Here is a 15,628-nt window from a genome sequence, read left to right as displayed (position 1 = left end):
CCTAGCCAATCATTCCCCAGTCTGTATTTGTACAGGCAATTATTTCATCTTAAAAGCCCGACTTTGCACTTAAACTGATTCTGGACCATTTCTCCAGTCTATCCAGGTCATTCTGAATCCAAGTCCTGCTCTCCAGAGTGAATGCAATTTCATCCAACTTTGTATCATCTAAAGTTGGGGTGGGCAAAATTCAACCCGCAGCCCAAACCCAGCCCACAAAGGCATTTTGTCTAGCCTGCAGTGGGTCCCTTGGCCCCACCTGGCCCTGGCATGGGGTAACAGCTATGACATGCACATCCAGTCCCCCCACCCATAGGCACATAGCAGAGCAGCAGCCAGACTCCATTTCCCCACAGCCCCAACAGTGGCTCCTTCCAGCTGCTACTACCATCCAGCCAGGTGGCTGGGATGGGGCTGCAGGCAGGCAGGAAGCATCATCCAGGAGCAGGACAGGCAGGTGGGGCCAGGGATTGGGATCATGAAGCGGTGACAGCATGGGGCCAGGGCCTAGGGCAGAGCCATGATATGATGCTTGCACGCCCCTGCAACAGGCACAGGTCCCATGGGCAGGAGCAAGCAGGGAGCCAATCGTGGCTCTGCAGTGCGCCCTGGCCCTGCGCTGTCACCACTCCAAGATCTTGGACCCAGCTCCACCTGCCTATCCAACTCCCCATGCAGGTCCCAGCTGGTCTCCATAGAAACCCTAGGATCACTGGCCAGTGGCAGCATGAGGTCAGGGCCCAGGACAGAGCCACGATCCACTCCCTGCACGCCCCTGCTCATGAAGCCTATGTCCATCACAGGGCCGTGCAGGCAGCAGATCACGGCTGTCCCGGCCCCGCACTATCACAGCCCTGGGATCCTAATCCCAGCCCTGGCCCTATCCCCACCCACCCATGGCCCCATCGTAGCTAGCCAGCTGCACACAGGGGCCACTTAGGGAGTTTTTGTGAGCCGTGGCTGGGGCAGGGGTGGGGAGGGGAAGATGTTGACCTGCCCTGCAACAGCTCAGTAAAACTCCTGGCCCTCCAGCCAAAATAGTTGCTCACCTCTGATCTAAAGTGTGCTAAATATGCACTCAGTCTTGTTGTCCAAATCATTAATAAAGACATTAAAACAATACCAGACTCAGGACAAAGCCCGGGGAAACTCCACTCAAGACCTCCCAATTTCCCCACTCTTCCCTTTAATGAAATAAGGTAGCAAAAAGAAGGGGGGTGGAAAAAACTCACCAACCAGCCACCCATTGTTTCTTTCCTTCATTCAGAATCTTATTTACCCAAGATTCCATACAAGTGGAGAAGCCGGATAAGGAATCTAAATATGCAATCACTCAAACCAGGTAGTGCATAGTTGCATACCCTTTCTTCTTGGACTTACCTCTACACATTCCCATTCATAGAAGACTTAAAACCTGTACAACCTACAGAAGGTGAAAAATGCTTGATGAACTGCCGAAATTAGCATCAGCTCTGGATGACAAGTCAAGAAAGTATTAGAAATTATTACAATCTATTTCTCCTGTACTAAACAAAAGTGAGCATCACAGCCCACCATCTGGGACCATTACCATAGATAAGTGGTTCTCAACCTTTTTACATTTAAGGCACACTTTGAAAAAAGGCCAGCTCATCCCTTTCACTCTTTTTGATTATGGAAAAATAATGAAGTAGTTCTTCCAGCGCAAAAAACTCAAGGACCACAACAGATCAGGTTTCTGACACTATGGATAGCGTTATCTTGTGAATCGTGTAGAAGTCTGCACACCTAACAGGGCTAATATTGTGTGGCACCCTTAAAAGTATGTCACAGCACCCTTCTTGAGAATCACTGATATAGGTCGTAAGAGAAATGAGAAGGGAACTCCTGAAGCAGTATGTACCACCCTTTAGTTTTCTGCATTATGCCATCTTAAAAATTAGTCAAAACATAAAAGTGGCTCAAGTAGCATTAAAAAAAAGGACAGTCTATGTTACACTCAAGTTAAGCTGGTAGCAAACCTGCCCTTCAGATGGAAATTACAACATTTTTGAGTTTCAGGACTCACTCATTTTGGGTACAGATGAACATATCCTAGGAGCTTTGCACAGACAAGAAACACATGTATATACTACTGTGGACTGAAAGCAGAGACATTTACAAATACCTTAATACCTATCCCCCCCATCCTCCCTGTCTTAAGGAAAATAGGTTTCTTTTTCATCCCAAACATGTTGCTGGAGAGTCATCCTATAGAGATGGCTGTCCTATCAGTGATCAGGAAGAGGCCTCCTTTTAGGAGGGACGTAATAAAACAGGAATTTGCTCTATGAGAAGATAAAACAATCGTTCAGGTAGTAATTCTCATCTGAAATAAAGAACACTACTACACAACAAGAGCAAATAACTGGTGCCACCAAAAATTCCAGAACTTACAAGTGCTTTTCCAGCATCTGACTAGGGATAACAGCTGATGAAGTCTGGAAAAGGCTAAAAAAAAAAAAAAAAAAAAAAGAAAAAAAAAAAAAAAAAGAAAAAAAAAAAAAAAAAGAAAAAAAAAAAAAAAAAGAAAAAAAAAAAAAAAAAGAAAAAAAAAAAAAAAAAAAAAAAAAAAAAAGAACACTGATGGACACAACATGCTGTCAATCACATCCAAATAAAGGATGAGAGCCCATCAGTCATCAGTTACTTGTGTAAAGCAGGTTTTGGTATCAAAGAGGAGGCACAGGGAAATTCTATATGACCACAACAAAACCTCTACTGCCAAGACACCATCATGGTTCCACTAGCAGCTTGTACTTTTTTTCCCTCCCCTCCACACTGCTCAAGCAGGAAAAGCATGCAAATCCACTGATCATGCAACACGGTAAATACAAGCTATTTGGGGACTCTCTCAGCCAACATGTCAAACCTTTTTTGGACCCGAGGTGGAAATGTAGAAATGACAAAATTAAGAGTTTTAGTGATTTCCAGAAATTGTAAGTGGTGTGGCACCAACTGGGCCCTATCAGGTAGATCCACCTAGCTCGAGAATGAGAAAAGGATCTTCAGAAAGCATCAATGCCAAAGGGTTTTGAAATTCAGAGATGTCCCTTAAGATCCCTCTTTCCCCATGAACAGATATGCCCTATCATAGAACAGATAAAACTGTAAGCAGTGCTAGTACTACTGAGAAGGCAGCTGGGGGCAGAATCACAGCGCCTCTTAGAATTCCAGCCAGGAAACATGGACAACTTCACTAATCTGGCCATCAGCAGACAGTTCTCTAGGAGACAGAGAAACAGAACCAACACTGAAGTCAGCAAGGCCAGGCAAGCCTGGAGGAGACCTGCCCACTGCTTTGAGGCACTGAACCATTTTGACAAACCATTCACCCAAGCCAGGGGTGCTAGACCACCATCACCACCAAACTACTCTAACTCTCATGGATCTCTGGATTTGGGCAGGGACCCACTTCAACTAGAGAACCTTAATAACACTTATGTCAGGCTCCGAATTGCTCTAAGTCATTGGCTCAGAGTTACAGTACTAGATTGTACTGAATGATGCAATCGTAGATGGATCTGAACACCTTTGTCCCACTTCTAGTGGGCACCAACCTACCCCTAGTTCACCCAAGTAAGCAGCACCACAAGGTCAATCCACAAAGATCTAGATCTAGGAATTTTGTCAATGGACTAGATAAAATCCTGGGATATCATTTACACCAGGCAGAAGATCTTTTTCTTAGGCAAAACACTATCCAAATTGATGTAGGTATTAAAGACTAGTTGATTTATTTACCCGAGCATGAAAAGCCTTCCTAATCACTAGCGCCTAAGCAAAGGAACTATCTGCTCTGCACTAGGGGTACCTATATTCTATCAAATAAAAGAACAGAAATACAACTCCAAAGAGGGCTGAAGAAAAGGGGAAAGAAGAGAATACATAACTAAGAGAAGCACCAAGGACACTACATTGCCTTAAGTTCACTGTGGTATGAAAAACTAGAGTAAGCTGGAAGGAGACTGAGCAATTCCTCACTTTCTCTACTCTCAAATGCATCTCTGAAGTATCTACTCTTCAAATGTTCCAAAGCTCAACATTAAGAGCAACAATTCCATAAGCAGGCATACAAACCAGTATGACAAAAAGACCTACAGTTACCTGACTGCTATTTATTCTGACTGCTATTTATTTTCTTTGCATATCCAGGTCGTTTGCAGGGAAGGATCTGGACTTTTCCCCACTTAGTTATATATATTTCATACATGCACATACACTTGCATAGAAGACTTCATTTACAACTCAGATAATACAGCAGGATCATGAAGCAACAGCAGTTCTGGTGAGTTGGCCATCTAGTACAAAGCAAGAACAGTTTAATTTCCTGCATTTTTTCCCTCAGCCTTCATGTGTTTTACATTTGAAACTGAACCCTGAAAAGTGCTGCCTTACTTCAGTGTGTATAACAATATTTATTTGTTATGAAACCTGAACTCTGTGCATTTTTTCAGTAAATATTTATGCTACAAACACTTGGTTCAAACCTATTAAAAGGACATTATTATTATGATTAAGTGCTAGACACAAAGATTTCAAATGAAGAACATTTGGAGAGTGAACAATTTGAAAGCTGAATTTGATCATTTCTCAGTAAAATTTTTAAAATTTGTAGGTTTAATTATAAAAATAGAAATACAGAACTAGAAGAGACCCTATAGGTCATCAATAATAGTACCCTGATGCTACCAGGACATGACATCATATTTTCTCTTCAACACAATAATCTACCTCAGTCTTGAAACTAGCCAAGTTTCTTGCCTTCAACCCACTCCTATCAGAAGGGTATTCCAGAACTTCACTAAGGGTTACGAACCTACCTAATTTCCAGCTTTAAAAAAAAAAACTTATTTGTGGTGACAGCATGTCCATTTCTTCTTGTGCTAACACTATCCTTTTGTTGATGTAGCTATTCCCCCTCCCTAGGGTTTGGCCTAGATGGATTTATAGACAGCAATCACATCCTCTCTCAGCATTTGTTTTACAAGGTTAAACAAGCAAACCTCTTTTAATCTCCTCTTACAATACAGGCTCTCCATTCCCCTGATCATCTTAGTAGCCTCTCTCTCAACTCATTCCAGCCTGAGTTTATCTTTCAAAAACATGAGTGACTGGACCTATGTGTAGTAATCTGCATGAGGTCTTCTACAGTGACATTAGCACCTCCTCACCTTAGCCATTTGAGGATTGGCATTGGTCTTTTTCCCCCAGCCATCCCACATTGTTGCTTCCTAGTCACCCTGTGATCTAATACTCAAAGTCTTTCTTCCCACTTAGCAAGCCTCAAGCATGTAACAAGAATTTTGGCTCTTAGTCCTTTGAGTGTATGACCTCGTGCTGAATTTCATCCCATTTCTGTTAGTCTAGTCCTCCAGATTATCTAGTCACTTCTGCGTAACAATCCAAGTCTCCCCTGGATAGAAAAAAGGTCCAAACACTGTCATCCGTAAGTTTCAGCAGCACTTTTTAAGTATTTTCATTAATGACTTTGGCACAAAAAATAAATCCATTCCCAGATCAACCATTTAGGGATCCCACTAGTAACCTACCACCAGCCTGACTGTTCCCTTCTCAGTTCAACCCACCTTACAATTCCTATATTACATGTCATTTCTGTAGCTTTACTTTTTTGATGACCAAAACACACACTTGAAAACTTCTCCCATTTTGCCAATCAGCTCTGAGATTATGCAGCCACTTAATTGACCTTTTTTGTATTTCCTATAGGTAGACTCCAGAACTTAAGCTTTGTTTAAAGTACAAAGTTAAGTTTAACATTTCTAGGATTTTCCTAGCCTAAGGAAAAAAGAGCCATTAAAAAAAAAGTCAATTAGTTAACATATTTTAATTAAAAGCCATTTTCCAAATGGACTGTCTGCACCTGAAGCTAACTGGTGTCCAATGCAAGGATTACAAAGATAAACTTGAAATAACAGCTATAGGCAACTTAAAATAATAGCTCTGAGAAGCGTGAACTGTTGAAATCTATTGTTTTAAAGGTGATAAACTATATACCATTTAACTACTACATCACTGATCATTTTAGCAGAAATGCAAGTCAATGAGCTTACACCTCTCATAGCCAGATGCAGTGAGGCAACTGGATAATTATCATGTGGTAAACAAACAAGATGTTCAAACAACCTCTATAATACAAAAGGCTCCACTTTATCCTTACCCAGAAGTGAAAGGAAACAAAGAGGTCCATCCCCACTTGAATTTTAAAAATTCCTGGGTTTCAAAATCCCAAAGTGACTCCCATTTCTTCCTAGAAATCAGAAGCCTCAAAAATTCTTGTCAGAACTGCCAATAATCTCCAACAACTTCTACAATGCCATTAAGAGAGTTTTTATGGCAAAGATTTATAGACAATAAGAAAATGTTTTACTATCAAAATACTAAACTCAAAGACCGTTTAAATGTTTCCTCACAGTTAACTCAAAAATTCACTATTTTAATTTACTTGCCTCTAGCCCAAAGATTTTGATTTGTTCACTGAACTATCATAAAAGCCAAGGAATGCTGGTATGAACTCTGGATCCAGACTGTCACCAACTGACCAGAGTTCACCATGTATGAAATATATTCTAGAACCGCGGTGGTCAACATACCGCATGAGAGCCACAAGTGGCGGAGGCAGCCTGCGGTGTGCACGGCAAACAACAAGCAGCAGAAAGCAGACCAGGAAGCATAAAGCAGAGCAATAGGGCAGGGAGCACAGAGTACAGAACAGAAAGCAGAGAAGCAGATTCTGAAAAGCAGGAGAAGGGAACAAAATTGGCCCTGGGGGAGGGGGGAAGGGGAGGTGCAAGGCTAATTTGTGATATGCCAGCCATAAAGTTTGGCCTCCACTGTTGCTGAACATGTGCCTTCATAGCTCAGGTTCTTTTGTCTATCATGGGAATTGCTGGTTCCAGCAGGTATGGCATCATTTCACCTAATCACAGCGTCTTCAGTCAGCCATGCGCGGTTCACTCCATATGATGCTACTAAGAGGGAAGTGTATGTTAAATGGTTGAGAAACTTGTGATTGAGTGTAAAGATCTTTGCCAGTGAAGTTTGTAATGCAAACCACTGATGCAGAGCTGCTAACGCAAAAGAAATAGCATTACTTGTGCATATTAGTCACCTAATACTTTCATTATGTTAACATTACAGTCTTCATCTACTTTGTGGATACTATCCTCCATTTATCACACATGCCCACAGAGACTTTAAAATGGCTGTGTCAGCACGTCTATTAACAGCCTCACAATGCAAAGGACTATTCTTGGGGACGTCTTGTTTCACCAGTCTGTTACTGAGAAATATTATGTAATATCACAAGGAAGGAGTTACAATACCATTTCAGACAGCGGTACAATTTTCCCATATAGTCCAATTTCCCACCTGTCAGGCACTGCTACAAAATACTTCAGAGAAGAGGACAAGAAACCCTGCAGTGAGTCATTATGGACTAAATGGTCACATGAAAAAAATTCTTCTTAGTCCTAGTCAGAAAACATCTTACTGCTTTCTTTTAATCACTATGGCTAAGTATCTACAGTAGCAACAGCATTTTGCCACTTAAACAAACCCCACCCAGAATGATCAATTTCTCCCACAACTTCTCATGCATATCTGGGGTAACCACATGGACATGAAAGCCTGTAGGGACAGGCAGGAACCAAGCATCAACTGTGAATCAGTTATCCACAGTACAAATTTTCAATGGACTTGAGTCAGTTAACAACTGTATATGACAAATTGTCTTTACCACTGGAGAATCCATTTTCCAAAGCCTTTGGATTCCAGTTACTGCTCGTGCATTTTACCCAATTACTTTAATTCAAAACACATAAGTGTTCCCAGAACAGGGGCAAGAACTTAGAACTCCTTCTAATCCAATTCTTATCACTGGGCAAGAGCAAAGCTCCTTCATGTTTTTAGTGAGTATGGACAAATGTGTATTTAGCTGCTTTAGAAGCAGCTGTTGATGGGGGTGGCTGATCAGGAAATGCATGGCAGCTGTGACAAGCTAACAGTGACATCTGCATGACCCTGTGGAGATACAAATTAGCTAAAAATCACTTTAACTGAGCCTGGATGAAGCAAAGCCATAAAACAAACAGAATCATTTTGCTACACCTGTATCACTAGTCATGCAGATACAACAGGTGCATCTTAACAGCTTGTATTGGTATCTTTTGATATCACAGTTGTTACAATCAGTCTGTACAAGCAACTCCCGCTTAGTGTTCTTAATTGGTTCCGGAAAAACCAAGCGCCAAGAGAAACAGCATTAAGTGAAATTCATTTTCCCATAGGGTTTAATGTAAATAAATATAATTGGTTCCTGCACTCCTGCCAGCCCTGGCCCTGCCATTCCCAGCAAGGCACTGCGCGGGCCCCACCAGGGAAAGCATCGGCTCCTCCTGGCCTCATTGTTCTGCTGCTGTGATGGCCCCTGCCAGCCCACACCCACAGGCCACCGGTGCGGCCCCAGCTGCCCTGCCTGTGGGGCTTGAGTTAGGGAACCTGCCCGCCCAGGGATTAACAGCAAGCAGCAGGGCTCCGACAAGTCAGTTTGTGACCGGAGTGGAACAGGTCACGGGCTGCAGACCAGGGACAGCGGGGCTTTGCAGGCTTGGCTCCACTGTGGCGGGGGACACTGCACACATCCTTGAGCACTGGCTTACACTGGCCCTGGCCTCGGGCCCCGTGCTCTTGTAGCCCTGGGCTCCAGCCTAGGCCCTGTGCTCACGCCCCGCCACCCCTTCTCGCCGCCACTGCCACTCCTCTCTACCCACTGGCCGCTCCAGCACCACGTGCCGGGGCGGACCCCAGGCTCCTGCTATCCCGCCCTGGGCCCCACCAGCCCAGGCTCCATGCTTATGCTGCCCAGCCCCCCACCTGCTCCTTCTCGCCACTGCTTCTCCCCACCCGCTGCAGCACCATGTGCTAGAGTGGACCCTGGAATTCTGCCACCCCACCCTGGGCCTCGCTGGCTGCCACTCACTGCTTCACTCGATGCCGCTACCTCACCCCACCCCCTGTGCTGAGTGTTATAACGAAACCACTGAGCACTAAGTGAAACCAGATAGGTATTTTTAATAAGCGCTATAGCAAAACCGCAGTAAGCAAAACCGCGGTAAGCAGGGGTTGCCTGTACACTAAATAGATCCCAAATGCCTTTTATTCTTCATTTAAGAGCACTCAGCAAAAAAGAACACACACAATTTTATATGCAAAACTTAAATGGGCTTCAGCTGACAATAATGCTAATGTTCACTAAAGGGTATACACAAGAAAGGAAGTTCAGTTTTGCTAGTGAAACCATTTAGCCACAGAAATTTTTATAATGTTAAGTTAACAAGACAAAACATTTCTACCAAAATCCTGAGAGAAGTCAGCTATTATATTTTCTTTATAAAAATGAAGAAAAGAAAAAGATATGGGAATGCTAAATACACAAATGAAAATACATTAACATAGTAAGATTAAAAACTGTTGCATTTAAGTGGTAGGATATATTTACAAAATTAAGTTTACCTTCAGACTCTTTAAATAATTGGACAGCATACTGGGATGGAAACGATTTTCTTCAGCAACTTGATCATCATATCTTGGTCCTAACATTGTCTTTAGAGGTAAAAATTTTCCTGCAAAACAAAATAAAATGTCATAGTATATTTAAATATATAGACATTTATCTATACATGTGCACACGTGCAATACAGTGATTTTAAATATGTTCTACTTGTAGCTTAAGTCCACCCTTACTTAAAAACAAGCTCAGGAGAGATACAGGTAAAGCTGCTTACTTGGCATTATTTAGCTTTTAATTATAGATTTCATAGATGTTAGGGCTGGAAGGAACCTTGAAGATCATCAAGTCCAACCCCTCTGCCCCAGGGGCAGAAGTCAGCTGGGGTCAAAGGATCCCAGCAAGATAAGCATCCAAACGTTTCTTGAATGAGTCCAGAGTAGGTGCCTGCACCACTTCCGGAGGTAGTCTATTCCAGGTCTTGGAGGCTTGGACAGTAAAGAACTTTTTCCTTATGTCCAACCTAAAACGGTCTTGGAGGAATTTATGACCGTTGGTCCTTGTTATCCCTTGGGGCGCTCCAGTGATAACATATAAAAACTACATTATTTTTTAGTTAAGCTCATATGGAATTTCAATAAAAAGTTAGATAAGTATGTTCTGAAGTATCTGACTGCCTCTTAGTTTGATTTAAGCCTATTAACTACAATTTAAAGCAAATAACCAAAGCCTTTACATTCAGCACAGTCAGCAAAAAGATATGATTTTCAACTGTCAGTTTACAAGTGTCAGTTCCAATCGTTCCCCTGTGTATAATATGCCAAAGGCAGCTGTAGTGGAGTAAGACAGCATTAAGTATCCATTTACTATCCGCTCTTTTCATTATAGAACTTCACTGTAGAAGAGATCTCTCCACAAACATTATGGAACAGCAACTTTCAACATCCTTACCTAATGTTCCTAATTTTGAAGAGATGTACTTTTTAGTAAGTTCAGGACTTAAAAAAGCCTCTTCTTAATAAGTGTCAACAACCACTGCCTGGAGCCTTATTTTTTTAAAATTTGTAAGTGCTTTACTTTATTGTTCATTCAGGCCCAGCAGAACTGTCATGGCTTTCATAAAAGATTACTAGCATTTGTCTTTTTAAAGTTTTAGTAGATTTCAGATTATATATATCTGTACAAAGTAGCAACTGTTTAATTATGCTAAAGTATGAAAATATATTACATAAATCCCAGTTTGGAAATACAGAAAAAAAGGAAAAGAAAAAAATCAAGAAAGCTGGCCCCAGCTGACCCTGAAAAATTCATATGTGTATTTAAGAAATGCATTTTAAAATATTAAAAAAGAAAAAAACATTTTAAAAAGTGTCTAGGGGCATGAAATGAATATTTTTTAAAATAAGTACTACAGCCAAGTAATTCTTATAATTTTCATTTCTAGATACTGATATAACATGTAAAAAGTCAAGTTAATTTTGAATTGGCAGAAAAATCGGCACCCAAACTCTTTGCTTGTGCATATCCTACAACAGTGGTCTCCAACCTTTTTAATCAGACCACCTTTGGCATTTAAAAGCAACCCCCCTCCCCCACCCAGCAGATAAGTCTGTGGGGAGGGATGGGGAGCGCAGATAGAGGCAAAAAAATTATTTGGAGGCGCACCTCCCCACAGCAGGTAAGTCCCACCTGGCCAGAGACCCACTTAACTTACCCCTGTTCCTGCCTCTCTGGCACTGTCCCTCACCATGGTTGATCAATCCCCACCCCTTCCCTCCCACCCTCACATGCAGGCACTCAGCCCCCCCCACCCCAGCCCTGGATCAACTCCAAGAGACTCCAAGATCTACCAGTGGATCAAGATCCACTTCCTGGTGACCACATTCCTACAACCATGAAATAGCCAGGAAAAAAAAAAAAGCTTAATTTCTGCAGAAACACAAGCTGTAAATTATACTGAGGTAACTCATCACTTATTAGAAAACTGCACTCAAAAAACCCAAGCAGCATAAAGTCTGGGAAAAAGCATGTTTGATCAAACCTTAACTCAACAATTGTACTCTGCCACATTAACGTTGTGGCTGACGTAAAAAACCTCCTAACGATGCTGATACTAAGGGTAACACACCAAGTAGATAGTCATGGTAGATCATGGTTGTCTATGGATGATGAGGAAAAATTGGAAAAATGAAACAGATGGAACAGATTTACTTCAATTTTCAACATTTATTTATTTAATATTCTATTATTTATAGATTTAAGGGATAGGAAGAGAAGGAAAGCATGGTCTCAACTTCCGTGGCATACACTGAAGAAAGAAATTCAAGCAAGTTATGGAAGGATGCCTGGAACCTAAAAAGGTGAAAAACCACTGATCTAGAGTGGAACACAGAAGGCTTACTTATAGAAACCGTTTTGAAAAGACTATTAAAAACTGGCCTGAAAAGTTTTTTTCAGATTTAGTTAAGTAGTACGGTGTCACCATTTTTTCCCAGCACTGCTGGTTGCTGAAAATCCAGAATGCAGTTAATAATTTATCTAAAAGAAAAAGTCAACACCCTGTCACCTCCCAGCTTGAAACTTTTACAATAGAAAATGCAGCACCTCTAACAGTGCTCAACTTACCTCAGCGCTTCTTAACCAGGATGCTGCTGCCACCAGGCAAAGTACCCCACATGCCTTATCCACAGCCAGACTGGGAAGGGCTAAGGCACATACTTGCAATCCGGCTTCATTAGGATTACCTGATAAGACTAAAGCCTGCAGGAGACTGCTTTTGCCACAGCTCTTGCCAGTATGACTCTGCACAGCATCTCCCAGGAACAGATGTAAAGGGCAGGTAGAATTGTCCTAGGTGACTCTTCAGGAGGAGCTTGGAGGGCATAAGGCAGACTAGGAAGGACAGTGGCATGAACAGACTCTCCTTCATGCTTTAGCTTTATCAGAAAACCCTAAAGCAGGATGAGCACACAAGCATACTGCTGCTCTTTCCATCTGGCTGTGCACGAGGCACATGGGCCACTTTTCCCTGGTCATGGCAGAGGCAGAAATGCTCGTGATACAGCATCCGAGTTGAGAACTACTGCTCTAGATAGTATACCACATCTGGGGAGAATTTACCTAATAAAATTTAAAATATTTTATGTTGTCTCCTAAAACTTGTTTTCTCTTTAGAAGTGCATGATGCTTTTATCTACATGGGGTCAAGCATGCCCACAGGATAGGCTGAATGGAATGGAGAAAGAGAAAATATGTTGAATACAAACCATTCTATATGATCACTGAAGTGTGTAATGCATGCCATGAGCAACGGACTCTACAGCATCTATCAGTTCTCACACAGCATGAAAAGTTTTAGAATGGTTTCATACAAATGAGTATATGCTGTTCTTTGATGTTCCAATGATCTCTCCCATGTTTTCCCAAAATATTGTTTCTTTATCAAGACAATTCATATAATAAAACCCTTAAATTCTGTTACTTCAAAGAAAAAAAAATATGTATTTCAGTTAAGTGCATGTATGGAATCCTCAGAAAAGAAGAGACATCCACTGGCACAAGTTATGGAGCCAGAAAGGGATATCATCTTATTAACTTCTATGCATATCAAAGTTTTTGAGAGAGAAACTATGCAAATAACCACTGGAGGTATTTTCGTCACAGACCAGTAGAAGCTGCATGCCCTTTTCCACGTACAACAGTATAAATTAAACTAGCACTATGATTCAATACGTCCTGGAATTATAACACAATCTTATGCATTTACAAAATACGCAACTTTTAGGAAAAGGAGAGGAAAACAAAAGGAAAGTCAGTTAGACAAAGAACTTGGAAATTTCTTCAATGAGTCAGCGCCATCATTAAACATACTAACTGACATGAAAACTGTGCTACCATGCTCTCCCAAAGCCATTCCTCTGCAGCCAAAAGAAACAGCTATGGAGTTTGTGTAGTCTATTTAAATTAAACATGCTATCAAACAACTAGAAAGCATCTCAAGTTTTAATTCAATGTATCACTTGATTTTATTAGATATTTTCCCTTCCTAATTCCATTCCACTTGTTCTTCTTTCCATCAGTCACACCACATTCTCCCCTGGTGTTCTCTGTGCTATTTCCTCACTTCTTAATATGCAAGACTATACCCTGCCCCAGTCTTACACACTCCTTCATCTTGTTACATGTTGTATCCTCTCTCTCCTACTTCTGTAACTTGTAAACTCCTCTCTCAGGTCTACTTCTGCAGATTCTAACACGAGGGAGCTACATTTTGCATTAAAGCAAACTCCTTAGTACAAGGGCATTTCTTCTCCATCTTTTGCAAAACACCTGGTATATTTTCAAGTGCTGTAACTATCATCCATGCTTTAGGATTGTTGGTTGTAGCCATGTTGGTCTAAGGATATAGGCAGACAAGGTTCTCTGGGTACCAACTATTTACATCTAGTAAGATTAGATATGTACCCAAAGACCTTGCATAACTATCATCCTCACCTGTTATTCCCATTGCCAAAGCAAAAAAATCACTCATTTTCTTATTTGCAGGACTTGGACAATTAACCAGAAACCATTTAGCCAGAGAATTAGACTAACTGATTGGGCACTCATCAGGCAACACCCTGATGAGAAGCCAAGTTCCTGTTTTAGCTGCTGACAAACAGGACAATAGAGCCTGCTGAGATACAAGGTACTATACTTGCATTTTACTCAAGAGTTCCATTTTTCACAGTGTCTGGCCAGCAGGTGCCCAATCAACTTTCTCTGGCTGCCAGAAGGAATACTCTTCCTCTTTTCCTCTTCCCAGCACAGAGCATCCTAATTCTAGGTTAACCCCTCTGCTACTAATTTTTGCCCCTCTTTCCCAGTCAATAATGCCAATGCCTGCCTGCTCTTACTTATACAAACTTTCTCCAAATGTAATAAAGTAAACCAACCCAACTGAAGTTTTCACCAACACTACAGGGGAACGTTGGGACAATTGTGAAACTGACGTGTAATCTAGTTCAGGGTGGCAGCTTTTTGTTACTGCAAGATGTTACTTGCAACCAAGGCCCCAATGTAGACTGCACCCTCACACCTCCCCTGCAATCAGCTTAAGTTATGAAGGGATTAGACAGAAAAAGGCAACCACTAGGACTCTTAGGATGCCTTCTCTGCTGTGGCAGAGAATAAACTGAATGAGGCAGGTAATATGTCCCTTGAGGCCACCTCCCCTGCCGCTGGAATCATAGAAGATCAGGGTTGGAAGGGACTTCAGGAGGCCATTTTAGTCCAACCCCCTGCTCAAAGAAGGACCATCCCCAGCTAGATCATCACAACCAGCTATTTGTTTAGCTGGGTCTAAAAACCACTAAGGAAGGTAATTCCACAACCTCTCTCAATAGCTGATTCAAGTGCTTTAATATCTTCCTAGTGAGAAAGTTTTTACTCATATCTATCCTAAACTTTCCTTGCTGCAACATGAAACCATTGCTTCTTGTTTTGTCATCTGCCACCACTAAAAACAGTCTAGCCCCATTTTCGTTGTAACTACCCTTCAGGTAGCTGAAGGTTGTTATTTAATCTCCACCCCTTCCCCTCCAGTCTTCTCTTGGAAATAAGCCCAGTTCCCTCAGCCTCTCCTCAAAAGTCATGTGCTTCAGCCATCTATTTCCACTGCCCTCAGCTGGACTCTCTCCAATTTGTCCACATCCCTTAGTAGTGGGAGGCCCAAAACTTGACACAGTACTCCAGATGTGGCCTCACCAGTGCCAAACAGAGGGGAATAATCACTTCTAAACTTTGTTTTGTGGGTGTTAATGACCTTCTCTCCTTTTTTTACTGGCCTTGCTGGTCCACTCAGCAAGCTGGCCTTCCTTCTGCTACGCTGCTGCCTATCAGCTACTCCTGGTAACACAACTCCTAGTTCACAGCCCAGCAAACCGGTTTTAACTCATTCCAATGAAGTTATAGTTGGTTTTGATTCAATCACAAACAGAAGGATCTAGCTGGGGGCCCTGAGCCTGTGAATAAAGTTTCTAGTTCGTTTTTACGCACAGCCAAAATATGTGTTGGGCTATATGGGACAATGCTGGCTTCATG

General features: G+C 41.9%; 1 protein-coding gene and 1 long non-coding RNA gene across 4 annotated transcripts in view; one reads left to right on the top strand and one right to left on the bottom strand.

The window, feature by feature from the left end:
- RNGTT (RNA guanylyltransferase and 5'-phosphatase) overlaps positions 1–9,662 on the bottom strand; it is a 467,131-nt gene extending 457,469 nt beyond the window's left edge. For 2 of the 3 annotated variants that reach the window (XM_019520359.1, XM_019520361.1), the window contains exon 1: positions 9,553–9,662. In XM_019520359.1, coding sequence (XP_019375904.1) covers positions 9,553–9,639 — 87 coding nt within the window. In that variant the 5' untranslated portion in view covers positions 9,640–9,662. Of the gene's footprint in view, positions 1–6,199; positions 6,344–9,552 lie in introns of those variants that run through there. The other variant, XM_019520360.1, reaches the window with a different exon arrangement.
- Positions 9,663–10,905: 1,243 nt separating this feature from the next.
- The window catches only part of LOC109299875, an 18,990-nt gene continuing 14,267 nt past the window's right edge, over positions 10,906–15,628 (top strand). The window contains exon 1 of the long non-coding RNA XR_002098042.1: positions 10,906–10,917. This is a non-coding gene — a long non-coding RNA (uncharacterized LOC109299875). The remainder of the gene's footprint in view (positions 10,918–15,628) is intronic.

The sequence above is a fragment of the Gavialis gangeticus genome, unplaced genomic scaffold, assembly GCF_001723915.1.
Source record: "Gavialis gangeticus isolate Ggan-Ray unplaced genomic scaffold, GavGan_comp1, whole genome shotgun sequence".
NCBI lineage: Eukaryota > Metazoa > Chordata > Crocodylia > Gavialidae > Gavialis > Gavialis gangeticus.
Note: the sequence above shows the minus strand (reverse complement) of the source record. Positions and strands in the feature narration are given on the sequence as shown.